The following is a 15,632-nucleotide window of genomic DNA, read 5'->3' as shown; positions in this document are numbered from 1 at the left end:
ATACTTAAATAAGGACGAGATTTGGAGTCCATGCTTGTATGATATTGTGTAAAAACTGCATTCAAGAAACTTATTTTGTTGTAACATATTTGTATTGTAAACCATTATGTAATGGTCGTGTGTAAACAGGATATTTTAGATTATCATTATTTGATAATCTACGTAAAGCTTTTTAAACCTTTATTGATGAAATAAAGGTTATGGTTTGTTTTAAAATGAATGCAGTCTTTGAAAAACGTCTCATATAGAGGTCAAAATCTCGCAACGAAATCAATTAATATGGAACGTTTTTAATCAATAAGAACGGGACATTTCAAAATGTTCGTGGGTTTGGGTTCGGGAAAGAAAGTAAATTTGGCGATGTGCGTAAATTATGTTTTGCGGAAAGACCTTCCATTTTCGCACTTCAAGAATCAAAATGTCATGCTAAAGATGATAGTTGGTTTTTTGGGCTTTGGGGATCCCAGGATTGTGGTTTTTCTCAAAAAGAAATGGTCGGTAAATCGGGCGGTCAAATTATTATTTGGGACAAAAATGTTTTCGAGGTGAATAGTGAGCTTATAAGTGAGTTTTTTATTGCAATTCGGGGTAAATGGAAAAACTCGGGCCATGAATCTATCATTATAAATGTATATGGACCGCATGATGATTTGAATAAAAAAAGGATGTGGGAATCTCTTGATATGTTGCTAGGTAGTACCGGGGTCTCTTGGGTTATTTGTGGAGACTTTAATGAAGTTAGGGTTTGTTCAGAAAGATTAAATTGTGAATTCGTTGAAAGCCGGGCCAAAATGTTCAATGACTTCATCGATAGAAATATGCTAGTTGATATTCCAATGGGGGGAAGGAAATTCACTAGAGTTAGTGATGATGGAGTTAAGATGAGCAAGTTAGATAGATTTCTTGTATCGAGTGACTTCCTTAGTTTGTGGACGGATTTAAAGGTCATTGCTTTAGATAGAAAGGTTTCAGATCATTGTCCTATTATGATGTCGGATGGTGAAGTCAATTTTGGACCTAAACCGTTTAAAATCTTGGATGAATGGTTGTTGGTGGATGGTATTGGAGATGTAATTGCCGAATCCTGGAAAGGTACGATGGAAGGTAATCGAAAAGATTGTGTTTTCCATAACAAGCTAAAAAGGTTAAAAGGGGATCTTAAAGAGTGGAGCAAATCTCATTTTGAGAATCTTGATGTAGAAATTGAAAATGCAAAAAAGGTGGCGATGGATCTTGAACTCAAAGCGGAATCAGGTTTTTTAAGTGTTGAGGATCACGAGAATTGGCGTGCGTCGAGAAAAACTTGGCTAGAAAAGGAAAAGGTAAAAACCGGAACGTTGAGACAAAAAGCACGGGTACGTTGGATGACCGATGGTGATGAAAACTCAAAATATTTTCACAACTCACTACGAAGAAATTACAACAAAAATAATATCCGGGGTATTAATGTTAACGGCTCATGATGTGAAGACCCGTCGATTATCAAAGATGAAGCGATTAATCATTTCAAGAAAATATTCGACGAGAGAGATATGGATCGTCCTAGCCTAGAGGGGCTGAATTATTCATCGATCACAGAATTAGAAGCATCAAGCCTCGAAGTGCCATTCTCGGAAGCCAAAATTTGGGAATCGATAAAGTGTTGTGGAAGTACTAAAGCCCCCGGGCTGGATGGTTTTAACTTGGGTTTTTTCAAAAAAATTTGGCACATCATCAAAGAGGATCTAATCGAGGCTATTAATTGGTTTTGGGATCACGGTGAGTTTTCCAAGGGGTGCAACACTTCGTTCGTATCGTTTATCCCTAAGAAAGTGGATCCATTGAATTTTGGAGATTACCGGCCGATTAGTCTTATTGGTAGCTACTACAAAATAATTGCGAAAATATTGTCTCTTAGGATTCGTAGAGTCATGCCGCGCCTTGTGGGGATGGAACAAAGTGCCTTCCTTAGTGAGAGATTTATCCTAGATGGTGTCTTAGTGGCGAATGAAGTGGTTGATGATCTCAAGCGTAATAAAAAACATGGTCTTATTTTCAAAGTCGATTTCGAGAAAGCCTTTGATTCGATCAATTGGAACTATCTTCTAGAAGTTATGACTTGTATGGGTTTCGGGGTTAAATGGCGAAAGTGGATGGCATCTTGCTTACAATCAGCCTCAATTTCGGTCTTAATTAATGGCTCCCCGACAGGTGAATTCCATCTAAGGCGGGGTGTTAGGCAAGGTGACCCCCTATCACCTTTTCTTTTCATTATCGCGTCCGAAGGCCTTAATATTCTTACTAAAGTGGCGGTGGACAAAGGCATGTATAAAGGGGTTGAAGTTGGTAACGAGAAGGTTATTATTTCCCATTTACAATACGCGGATGACACGATTTTTTTCGGGGAATGGAGTAAGCGTAATGCTCGTAACTTAATGTATTTACTAGAATGTTTTGAAAGGGCTTCGGGTTTAAAGGTGAACTACAATAAAAGTCACATTTATGGGGTAGGTATTAGCAACTCAGAGGTGGAAGATCTTGCCTCATGGTGTTCTTGTCAAGCGGGTAAGTTACCTTTTATGTATTTGGGTCTCCCTGTGGGTAATAAGATGAAGAAATTGAAAGATTGGTCCCCGGTTATCGAAAAGTTCAACAATCGGTTATCGGAGTGGAGAGCTAAAATGATTTCATTTGGTGGTCGTTTGACTCTTGTTAAATCGGTTCTCTCTAGTTTACCGCTCTACTATTTCTCGCTTTTTCGTGCCCCTCCTTGTGTGCTAAAATCTCTAGAGAGTGCGAGACGTATTTTCTTTTGGGGTGGGTCGGGTTCAAACTCTAAAATGTCTTGGGTCAAATGGGAAACAATCCTTCTTCCTCACGAAGAAGGAGGCTTAAATATCACGTCACTCAAATGTAAAAATCTTGCCCTTCTTTGTAAGTGGTGGTGGAGGTTTAAAACCGAAACCAACACTTTGTGGGTCTCGGTGATTCGTAGCATTTATGGTTCTAATGGAGGATTTGTGTTTGGTAACGGGCCTGCCCGTAATCCAAGCGCTAGTCTTTGGTCTTTTATTTGCGATGCAGGAAAACACGTTGATGGGCTAGGGATCCCCTTCTCTAGTTCATTTACTCGCGCAATTGGAAATGGGACGGACACAATGTTTTGGGATGACACTTGGATCGGGAACGTTTGCTTCAAAGAAAGATTCAACAGGCTATTTCGACTTTCACTTGACAAGGCAGCAACAGTGCAAGAGATGGTTCATAACTCAAATGGTGGGCTGTCGGTTGGCTGTTCTTGGGCCCGTGAGCCCACTGGGCGAACTGCAGCAGAACTTCAAGAGTTACGTGGGCTAATTCAGCCCATTAAGCTGGTTAGCGAAAAACAAGATGGGTGGCAGTGGGCACTAGACGAAAACAAGGGGTACACGGTTATGGTAATGTCCAAACTCATTGATAGTATCACATTGGTTCGTGAAAATTCGGAGGTAGAGACCTTGCGTAACAGATTAGTTCCAAAAAAAGTGGAGATCTTCATTTGGCGAGCGAGAAGGGGGCGCATTCCGGTTAGACTTGAACTAGACAAAAGGAGTATTGACTTACATAGCGTGAGATGTCCGGTTTGTGATGGGGGGTATAGAGTCGGTTGAACAGATTCTTTTTTCTTGCCAATTCGCTCAAGATGTGTGGTTAAAAGTTCTAAATTGGTGGGGATACAATACGTCAATTTTCAGCTTCGACGACATCTTTAATGGGACTTTTGGTTCGCTAGCTACAGACAACAAAAAAATTTTGTGGCAAGCGGTTTGTTGGATTGTTATTTGCTTTGGAAGAATCGTAATGAAAAGGTTTTCAAGAACAAAATTGGGGCGGTTCCTTCACTAATCTTGGAGATTCAAACTCTATCTTTCGAGGAGACAAAATCGGCATAAGCTCGAGTGGCATAATTGGTTTTCTAACCCCATATCGTCCTAGTTGCAATCTTTGCAATCTAATTCGTGTGTAGTCTTCTGTATTTTCTTGTTGTTTTTTAAGTGGCCACAATAGCACCTTTGTACTTATATCGTTGATTAATATAATTCCTACTTGCTTTTCAAAAAAAAAAAAAAAAAACTACTCGTATTAAATATGTTATGATAGTTGTTTTTCTTGTTTATATATAAAGTTATAAATTTTAAACTAATAAGACCGCGTTAGTAGATTTCCATGTGCGTTTATGGTAGCAACATGAAAACACAAAAAATCCAAAAGGATAACAAATTAAGCAAAAGGGAATTTGAATGAATACACTAAGAAACCTTGTAATGTAATGGTCTTAGTGATGGTTTACGGCTAAGTTCTTTCCTTTTCTGAAAAAAATGTTCACCAATTAATTTAACTTTGAAATTTAACTATACCCAAAGTTACTAATCAAATTTGATAAGGTAAATGATAAACAAAACAAGAAAGCCAGAGATCAAACTTTATCTCCTTAACTTTGAAGTTGCAATGAGATCAGGGCCGGTCCCGAGAATTTGAGTGCTCGGGACGGTGCGAAGCAAAAGGGCCCCAAGACCCGTACAAGGATAATATTTTTTTTTGGGCCCACGGATAATACAAGCAAAAAGGCCCAAAATTACATGGACTATTATAAGGAAATTTTTTTTTTGTGCCCCTTAAAAAATTGGGCCCTGGACATATGTCCACCTTGTACCCCCATTGGGCCGCCCCTGAATGAGATACTCTTGGAATAAAATCAACAATGACAACACAAACATTCATATGTCAGTGTAAGCAAGCACCAAAAAAAGACCATATGCCAGTGTACATATTTTTGCGTAGACAATCTTAAATGCATAGAAGTATTAAGTGAATTGAATTGAATTAAAAACTGAAATAAAGAAGATAAATGAAACGCACAATAAATTGCCAACAACACCATTTCTTATTTTTTTAAAAGATTAAATACAATACTAATATTTTCCATTTTACGATCCTATGATCAAGATCGGAATTGTAATGACCTTGGTGCCGAGTAATATATTAATTATACAAGTGTACTCAAAAGTCATGATATGAATGATCAATTTTACTATTCCACTATGCCTGATTTATTAAAAATGAATAGCATATTTAACATTTTTGTAGTACAAATATGTACACAATGTAAGCTTGCCTCGTTTAGGGGAAGTAAGGAGTTCGACCTCATGTTAGCTATATATTAATTCACGATTTCATCTCTGTCATGAAGTTCCACCCATGACACCTTTCTCACGTCGCGTTGGGGGTAAAGGGGAGAGGGATTTTACCGTCCATGCCTCGTATGAGATTGGTGAGGGTTTCCTCTTTGGCACGCAGTTGAGGGCACGCGTTAGTGGTTAAGTCGCCCCTGGGTGATCTCAACAGCCGTAAAAAAAAAAAAAAATAAAAATAAAAAAAATGTAAGCTTGCGATGGACCATTCTTCAATATACTTCTTAAAGTATAGACTTCCTCTCTTTATTCTTATACAGGCCCGGCCCAATGGGGGTGCAAGGGGAACATCTGCACAGGGCCCAACAGTTGTAGGGGCCCACTATTTTCAGATATGCCGGCCCAATATTTTTCACATATAGAACCAAAATGTTAAGCCCGAGAGTTTTAGAAGTGCAATGAGAAATCAGGTTCAAGGAATTAATCCAATTTATTATCATATTGAATACAGCTAGTAGCCTTTGATTTTATAGAGTATATATTCATGGTACTACACCGATGTGGGATACAAGTAAACTATAGTTGAAAATTATGGCAGTTGAATGGCAAAAATTGCATGGTTGTGAGTTCGATGGTCCATCTACAATTAAATAACAGCTTTATTATACTAGACTACAATACAATATACAATACCTTCTATTAGTATATGAGTATATCAGTTTAACAACATGGTTATTCTGAAAAATGCAATCTCAAACCCTTTGTATTTAATTTGTTAACTTAAATTAAAACTTAGAACTAGGTAAACTTATTAGAAATATTTTGAATGTACACTTTTAAATTAAAAGAAACATTACAATGTTCTGCAATTTAATAGAGTATATTTGTTGTGCAATTTTATAGTGTATAATTTGTTGTGACTTCCCGTTCCATCATCTGGCTTATGTTCTCGGGACCGTCCCTGTCGACGAAGGGGCTTTTTTTGGGACTCGCTCAGGGCACTAAAAATGTCAGGAGCAGCCCTGTTCTTATAATACTAGAAATATTTAATTAGAGAATATGGCATTGATAGTTGATAATGACAACCAAATATAACAATATTAATATAAATTTTTTTGAACAACTATTTTATATAAAAAAATGATATGATAATTAACGTATATAATTTGCTTTCCTTTTAGAATCACTATCACTGCAGCCGACTGATTTTACCTTCATAATTAGGGTTTTTTGGATTAAAATTCTGATTTCCATTGATATATAGACGTACTCGGTTGAAGATTAATCTTTTAACAGGTTTACTTTATACTTCTTTTCCTTCGATATATTGTTGGTTTTCTTTATCGATTTCCTTTTCCCAATTTGATTAAGAGTAAGGTTTTTGAGTTGTGGTCTTTTCGTTTTATGTTGCTGTGTAGATGATGATGCTGCTAAAGAGTCCAATTATAGAATTGGCAATTTGGACCTTGAAATCAAGTAAGTTTGTTTTTATGGTTGCTTATTGCTTTTCCTTTTTATTCATTCACACTGAACCATATACATGTGTTGCAGATCAACATATTAGATTTTTTGCTTACTATATTATTCACTTTTTGACTTTTTGGGAGAATTTGATACTTGATTGATTGTAGAAAACCATACCGAATTCAACCCGCCATAGCAAAACTTAAAGGCACAACACACATGTATCTTCTATTTTACTTTTATTATTATTATTATTATTATTATTATTATTATTATTATTATTATTATTATTATTATTATTATTATTATTATTATTATTATTATTATTATTATTATTATTATTTTTCTAAATATGTGTGTGTGGTCTTTTGTTAATATTTTGTGTATGTTATCTTAACAGGGTGGTCTACATAACCATACAATAGGAGGACTTGCAGTTTGCTTAAAGCATGCTCAGTCACCAGAATTCAAGACTTACCAGAACCAGGTTTTTGACATCTCATTTTCTTATCAGCTAAAAATGCAACCTTTTTTAGTGGTCTAACATTGGTATTATTCTAGGTTGTCTCAAATTGTCGAGCTCTTGCTGAACGATTGTTGGAGCTAGGGTACACACTGGTTTCTGGTGGTAGTGATAACCACTTGGTGCTTGTTGATCTCAGGCCATTGGTAAATACTTTGTGCCTAAACCCATCTATTTTTTTTTACCACATATTAAGGTTTTTTTTTCATAAGGTAAAGTTATTACATTGTTAAGCATCTTTTCGTCTCTTTTGTAATGCAGGGTTTTGTAATGCAGGGTCTTGATGGTGCTAGGGTTGAAAATATTCTTGACCTGGCTTCTATAACCTTGAACAAGAACTCTGTACCAGGTAATACTTTTGGGTATTTGATACTAATTGAAAAAATGGATCCAGACCAGTAAAGCTTTGAACTTTTGTATGGTACAAGTACCCATTATATGCTTGTAATCAAGATCTTGAATTGTAATGTAACAGGGGTCAAAAGTGCGCTTGTGCCAGGTGGCATACGTATCGGCTCGCCAGCTATGACATCACATGGCTTTACCGAAAAGGAGTTTGTTCATATTGCAGACTTTATTCATGAAGGGGTGATGCTGACACGTGAGGTAAAACAAGCTGTTTCTGGATCGAAGCTTCAAGATTTCATGAAGTATGTAGCTTCATCGGATTTCAGTTTCATAGACAAGGTTTTAGATTTGCGAAAGAGAGTCGAGGCGTTAACAACCCAGTTCCCGATCCCGAGTTTGTGAAATATACACTGAAAATCTTCAGATATATTTGAGATAATATTGATGTGTGAAGTCATCATGAGTTGAATTTGGTTTCTTGAGACGCTTTGATCAAGGATTTTGTAACTAAGATCCTGAGACACGCCTTTAAGTTTAAACCATCCAAGAGGGTAATGTTGTCATGTATGTATTTGCAATGTGATCCAGCCTTGGTTTAGTGGGTACTTGTGACAGAGACTTGACTATAACTCAACAATGCAATGCAGGTTCGATCAATTTGATCCTTATGATTAGATGTTAAAAAATTGATGCTCCATGTGTTAACAGAATATTGTTGGAATGTTCAAATATAATCCTTAAAAAGGTTACATCATCAAAACTAAATTGCGGGCGACTTCGGCCCTTCTGAACCAATGTTCTGTATGCTAAAGCAAATCACCCTTATTTTACTAATGAAATATTTTTTTGTACATTTCAAAGGATAATGATATGAATATAATCTAAAGGTAGTTATATTGGGGTAGGGTTCATCAGATCATTATCTTCCTATTGGCTTTTTGGTTTAGGAACAAACAGAATTAGCTTCTATAATTATGTTTTATGTTTTAATTGTCAAATCGGAATTAGATGATTTTGCAAGTGTCCATTAGGTTTAATCGTCTAAAGATTTGAACTTTATTGAGTTTGGATTGTTTTGTAATAGTAGGGTTGTTTTAGTTAATGGTTTTGATTCTTTTAATTGACTTTGCAGAGATCATGATTGGTTCCCAGGGTAGTTTGGGTGGAAAGTTTCTGCATGACGCTCTTTTGAGGTAATTCGGCGCATGTTAGATGAAAATAATGTGACTCACATAATAATAATAGTAAAGTATGAGATCAAGGAAAAGAAAGATAATTTAACTTTCATGAAATAGATAATTTAACTTTCGTGAAATAGAAGTTTTTGCAACTACTGAATATAATTTTCAAACTACCTATCATTTACAAGGGTAGGAATAATATTGAAACTACCATTAATTTTCTGTCATAATTTGTCCAGTCTACCATATTTATTAATGTTATTGTAAACACATGTCAAATGTAATATAAGGTCGATTGATGATACTACCCCTTTATTTTATATCTGTTGTTCATACTACTTCATACAAGTGGTAACATGGGTGGGTCGGGTTAAAAGTACTAATATGTCTTATTTATAATAGTAAAATTTGAGATGTCAAGAGTACTAATATGTAAATGTGTCAAACGTATTAATGTGTCGTTTTTACATGTTTGACACATTAGAGATGAAATCTGACATTAATCGGTCAATCTATGTAAATGAGTAGAAATTGCTACCTTTAGTAATAATTGAGTGTGACTAAATGTAAATGTGAATAAAAGAATTGTTAGGACATGAGATATCACAAAATCATCGGCAACAATCATCGAGACAAATAGATATGAACACCCCGAAACCGAAAATGATGAAGATGGTGGAGGTGATATAAGTGAACTGTGTGTGACTATAGCTATCCGGCCCCGATATTCCTGACTCATAAATAAAAATTAATGGTAACTTTATACTTACTATTTGAACTGTGATGTAGGTAGTAAGTTCATATGATTGGTTAAAGCTAAAGTTAGCTAACTATCTCCATTATGAAGCGTATATATATCTTATACTGAGACAACTTTTTGTTTTCTGTTTTAACTTTCAACCTCTCAGCAGATTGAGTCTTCAAAGACAACAGGCCGCACCCTTCTCGACGCGTAAAAGGAAAGAATGTTGTTATCGCATCCAGGTAAGCGGCCCACATAACAAATGCCATGATTCTGTTTATTCTTCATTATTATATATACGGGTACTTAATTTACTTGTGCTTTTGCATTATACTGATCACAGAGTTTGTGAAGTTAAGAACAAATTATTGTATTTTATAACTGCAAAGTGGGCATGAATATACAAGTGGATTAGCCATCTTTTAATCATATGTATAACCAGATGGATGATTTCTAGGGTCAGTTTCAGATTCATGTGTGTGTTGATCATCCACATTTCCAAAGCAGGTAACTAATTATTTGGTTATTGATTAAGTTTTAATAAACAAAAATCACCATATCATATAAAAAATTCTTGATTCTTTATAGCCGTATTAGGGTTTACCAAATTGTATCTTTTGGACTACTAATTTTCAGAATTACATTTCAAGGTTTGGACTCGATTCTTCATTTAATTGGGTTAAATGGCTACACTTATATAAAGGATTGACGGTGATTAACGTTCCACTATAGAAGCAACGAACCAACGACGTTGAACGGATCTGAAATTGTTGTTATCATCTCATTTAAAAACCTGTAAGTTTCAAAATTCTATAACGTTTGAATTTTATTTCAAGACATCTTATATTCATCGATTTTTATGATAGTTAACCACGCCATTTTCTATGGGGATTAATATTTGGTATAACATTGAGTGATTTGTGATATGTCGGACCTCTAGAATGGGGTAGTTTAATTCTTAATGTAAAGGGCAACTTCATCAAGACTCAAAAGCTGTTAATAGAAAATGGGTTGGTCATGAAGAGCAGGTGATGGGTCATAGTGGGTTAATTGCAGTTTATCAAAGTGTTAATCTGATCTCTATTTAATGGAGTAAGAAGGTATCAAGAAGGCTGCATCATTAAAATTACTATATGGGCATCTTTTGATAAGTTTCATGTGCCCATTTTATCACCAAAGATAAACCCTTTATTTGTAGAAATTACTATATTATTAATGTTAATTTTAATAATATGTTGAAATGAAGGTTTTAGTCCTTTATTTGCTAAAAAAATATGTTATCCATTTCCATTGAATATGTTGTACAACATGTCATGTGCAAATGAAGAGTTTTCAAATAAGAAACATGCAATACCTACACCTCTGTTGAAGGATGTCGTATTCTAAACATGATCATTATTGGCTTTTGGGGATCCAACACCCCATTTGGTATCATTGAGTAAAGGGTTAAAACGGGTTCAGACCGTGTTCAATTGACACACAACACTTTTTGTTTTATAGAATGCGCAAAAAAAAAAAAAAAAAAAAAAAAAAAAAAAAAAAAAAAAAAACTTTGCAATATCTAAATGTTTAAGACATTCGTGTAAATGGGTCGGGTTTGGATGAATTGAAGGAGAAGCGGTTGATCAATCATCCCTCTCATCGTCTCAAATTAATCAAATACAAATATGAAGATTAAAATCAATCAAACCTTTCGAATCACAACATTCGATGTTAAAGCATTACATCTATGAATACAACTGCAAATTTGAAATTAACCACTTTTTGGCGATGCTTACACCTAAAAGATCAAACATATGCCGCAAAACACCACGATTTCTGAAATGTCCCGTTCTTATTGATTAAAAACGTTCCATATTAATTGATTTCGTTGCGAGGTTTTGACCTCTATATGAGACGTTTTTCAAAGATTGCATTCATTTTAAAACAAACCATAACCTTTATTTCATCAATAAAGGTTTAAAAAGCTTTACGTAGATTATCAAATAATGATAATCTAAAATATCCTATTTACACACGACCATTACATAATGGTTTACAATACAAATATGTTACAACAAAATAAGTTTCTTGAATGCAGTTTTTACACAATATCATACAAGCATGGACTCCAAATCTCGTCCTTATTTAAGTATGCGACAGCGGAAGCTCTTAATAATCACCTGAGAATAAACATGCTTAAAACGTCAACAAAAATGTTGGTGAGTTATAGGTTTAACCTATATATATCAAATCATAATAATAGACCACAAGATTTTATATTTCAATACACATCCCATACATAGAGATAAAAATCATTCATATGGTGAACACCTGGTAACCGACATTAACAAGATGCATATATAAGAATATCCCCATCATTCCGGGACACCCTTCGGATATGATATAAATTTCGAAGTACTAAAGCATCCGGTACTTTGGATGGGGTTTGTTAGGCCCAATAGATCTATCTTTAGGATTCGCGTCAATTAGGGTGTCTGTTCCCTAATTCTTAGATTACCAGACTTAATAAAAAGGGGCATATTCGATTTCGATAATTCAACCATAGAATGTAGTTTCACGTACTTGTGTCTATTTTGTAAATCATTTATAAAACCTGCATGTATTCTCATCCCAAAATATTAGATTTTAAAAGTGGGACTATAACTCACTTTCACAGATTTTTACTTCGTCGGGAAGTAAGACTTAGCCACTGGTTGATTCACGAACCTATAACAATATATACATATATATCAAAGTATGTTCAAAATATATTTACAACACTTTTAATATATTTTGATGTTTTAAGTTTATTAAGTCAGCTGTCCTCGTTAGTAACCTACAACTAGTTGTCCACAGTTAGATGTACATAAATAAATCGATAAATATTATCTTGAATCAATCCACGACCCAGTGTATACGTATCTCAGTATTGATCACAACTCAAACTATATATATTTTGGAATCAACCTCAACCCTGTATAGCTAACTCCAACATTCACATATAGAGTGTCTATGGTTGTTCCGAAATATATATAGATGTGTCGACATGATAGGTCGAAACATTGTATACGTGTCTATGGTATCTCAAGATTACATAATATACAATACAAGTTGATTAAGTTATGGTTGGAATAGATTTGTTACCAATTTTCACGTAGTTAAAATGAGAAAAATTATCCAATCTTGTTTTACCCATAACTTCTTCATTTTAAATCCGTTTTGAGTGAATCAAATTGCTATGGTTTCATATTGAACTATATTTTATGAATATAAATAGAAAAAGTATAGGTTTATAGTCAGAAAAATAAGTTACAAGTCGTTTTTGTAAAGGTAGTCTTTTCAGTCGAAAGAACGACGTCTAGATGACCATTTTAGAAAACATACTTCCACTTTGAGTTTAACCATAATTTTTGGATATAGTTTCATGTTCATAATAAAAATCATTTTCTCAGAATAACAACTTTTAAATCAAAGTTTATCATAGTTTTTAATTAACTAACCCAAAACAGCCCGCGGTGTTACTACGACGGCGTAAATCCGGTTTTACGGTGTTTTTCGTGTTTCCAGGTTTTAAATCATTAAGTTAGCATATCATATAGTAATAGAACATGTGTTTAGTTGATTTTAAAAGTCAAGTTAGAAGGATTAACTTTTGTTTGCGAACAAGTTTAGAATTAACTAAACTATGTTCTAGTGATTACAAGTTTAAACCTTCGAATAAGATAGCTTTATATGTATGAATCGAATGATGTTATGAACATCATTACTACCTTAAGTTCCTTGGATAAACCTACTGGAAAAGAGAAAAATGTATCTAGCTTTAACGGATCCTTGGATGGCTCGTAGTTCTTGAAGCAGAATCATGACACGAAAACAAGTTCAAGTAAGATCATCACTTGAAATAAGATTGTTATAGTTATAGAAATTGAAACAAAGTTTGAATATGATTATTACCTTGTATTAGAATGATAATATACTGTAAGAAACAAAGATTTCGTGAGGTTGGATGATCACCTTACAAGATTGGAAGTGAGCTAGCAAACTTGAAAGTATTCTTGATTTTATGTAACTAGAACTTGTAGAATTTATAAAGAACACTTAGAACTTGAAGATAGAACTTGAGAGAGATCAATTAGATGAAGAAAATTGAAGAATGAAAGTGTTTGTAGGTGTTTTTGATCGTTGGTGTATGGATTAGATATAAAGGATATGTAATTTTGTTTTCATGTAAATAAGTCATGAATGATTACTCATATTTTTGTAATTTTATGAGATATTTCATGCTAGTTGCCAAATGATGGTTCCCACATGTGTTAGGTGACTCACATGGGCTGCTAAGAGCTGATCATTGGAGTGTATATACCAATAGTACATACATCTAAAAGCTGTGTATTGTACGAGTACGAATACGGTGCATACGAGTAGAATTGTTGATGAAACTGAACGAGGATGTAATTGTAAGCATTTTTGTGAAGTAGAAGTATTTTGATAAGTGTATTGAAGTCTTTCAAAAGTGTATAAATACATATTAAAACACTACATGTATATACATTTTAACTGAGTCGTTAAGTCATCGTTAGTCGTTACATGTAAGTGTTGTTTTGAAACCTTTAGGTTAACGATCTTGTTAAATGTTGTTAATCCAATGTTTATAATATCAAATGAGATTTTAAATTATTATATTATAATGATATTATCATGTATGAATATCTCTTAATATGATATATATACATTAAATGTCTTTACAACGATAATCGTTACATATATGTCTCGTTTAAAAATTATTAAGTTAGTAGTCTTGTTTTTACATATGTAGTTCATTGTTAATATACTTAATGATATGTTTACTTATCATAGTATCATGTTAACTATATATATATCTATATATATGTCATCATATAGTTTTTACAAGTTTTAACGTTCGTGAATCACCGGTCAACTTGGGTGGTCAATTGTCTATATGAAACATATTTCAATTAATCAAGTCTTAACAAGTTTGATTGCTTAACATGTTGGAAACATTTAATCATGTAAATATCAATCTCAATTAATATATATAAACATGGAAAAGTTCGGGTCACTACAGTACCTACCCGTTAAATAAATTTCGTCCCGAAATTTTAAGCTGTTGAAGGTGTTGACGAATCTTCTGGAAATAGATGCGGGTATTTCTTCTTCATCTGATCTTCACGCTCCCAGGTGAACTCGAGTCCTCTACGAGCATTCCATCGAACCTTAACAATTGGTATCTTGTTTTGCTTAAGTCTTTTAACCTCACGATCCATTATTTCGACGGGTTCTTCGATGAATTGAAGTTTTTCGTTGATTTGGATTTCATCTAACGGAATAGTGAGATCTTCTTTAGCAAAACATTTCTTCAAATTCGAGACGTGGAAAGTGTTATGTACAGCCGCGAGTTGTTGAGGTAACTCAAGTCGGTAAGCTACTGGTCTGACACGATCAATAATCTTGAATGGTCCAATATACCTTGGATTTAATTTCCCTCGTTTACCAAATCGAACAACGCCTTTCCAAGGTGCAACTTTAAGCATGACCATCTCTCCAATTTCAAATTCTATATCTTTTCTTTTAATGTCAGCGTAGCTCTTTTGTCGACTTTGGGCGGTTTTCAACCGTTGTTGAATTTGGATGATCTTCTCGGTAGTTTCTTGTATAATCTCCGGACCCGTAATCTGTCTATCCCCCACTTCACTCCAACAAATCGGAGACCTGCACTTTCTACCATAAAGTGCTTCAAACGGCGCCATCTCAATGCTTGAATGGTAGCTGTTGTTGTAGGAAAATTCTGCTAACGGTAGATGTCGATCCCAACTGTTTCCGAAATCAATAACACATGCTCGTAGCATGTCTTCAAGCGTTTGTATCGTCCTTTCGCTCTGCCCATCAGTTTGTGGATGATAGGCAGTACTCATGTCTAGACGAGTTCCTAATGCTTGCTGTAATGTCTGCCAGAATCTTGAAATAAATCTGCCATCCCTATCAGAGATAATAGAGATTGGTATTCCATGTCTGGAGACGACTTCCTTCAAATACAGTCGTGCTAACTTCTCCATCTTGTCATCTTCTCTTATTGGCAGGAAGTGTGCTGATTTGGTGAGACGATCAACTATTACCCAAATAGTATCAAAACCACTTACAGTCCTTGGCAATTTAGTGATGAAATCCATGGTAATGTTTTCCCATTTCCATTCCGGGATTTCGGGTTGTTGAAGTAGACCTGA

General features: G+C 34.6%; 1 protein-coding gene and 1 long non-coding RNA gene across 2 annotated transcripts; both read left to right on the top strand.

Annotated features, from left to right (window-relative positions):
- The first annotated feature begins 491 nt into the window (after window positions 1-491).
- Window positions 492-7,887, top strand: LOC139871077 (uncharacterized). The gene is made up of 7 exons (XM_071858818.1): window positions 492-1,374; window positions 1,471-3,599; window positions 5,471-5,521; window positions 7,015-7,101; window positions 7,176-7,283; window positions 7,399-7,486; window positions 7,613-7,887. Exons 1-7 carry the CDS (start codon window positions 492-494, stop codon window positions 7,885-7,887), a joined length of 3,621 nt encoding a protein of 1,206 aa, XP_071714919.1.
- Window positions 7,888-8,083: 196 nt separating this feature from the next.
- LOC139872838 (uncharacterized) lies at window positions 8,084-9,877 on the top strand. Its single transcript, XR_011767170.1, has 4 exons — window positions 8,084-8,132; window positions 8,618-8,678; window positions 9,575-9,650; window positions 9,752-9,877. It is a non-coding gene; the product is annotated as an uncharacterized lncRNA (long non-coding RNA).
- Window positions 9,878-15,632: the final 5,755 nt, after the last annotated feature.

The sequence above is a fragment of the Rutidosis leptorrhynchoides genome, chromosome 10 (assembly GCF_046630445.1).
Source record: "Rutidosis leptorrhynchoides isolate AG116_Rl617_1_P2 chromosome 10, CSIRO_AGI_Rlap_v1, whole genome shotgun sequence".
NCBI classification, from domain to species: domain Eukaryota; kingdom Viridiplantae; phylum Streptophyta; class Magnoliopsida; order Asterales; family Asteraceae; genus Rutidosis; species Rutidosis leptorrhynchoides.
Note: the sequence above shows the minus strand (reverse complement) of the source record. Positions and strands in the feature narration are given on the sequence as shown.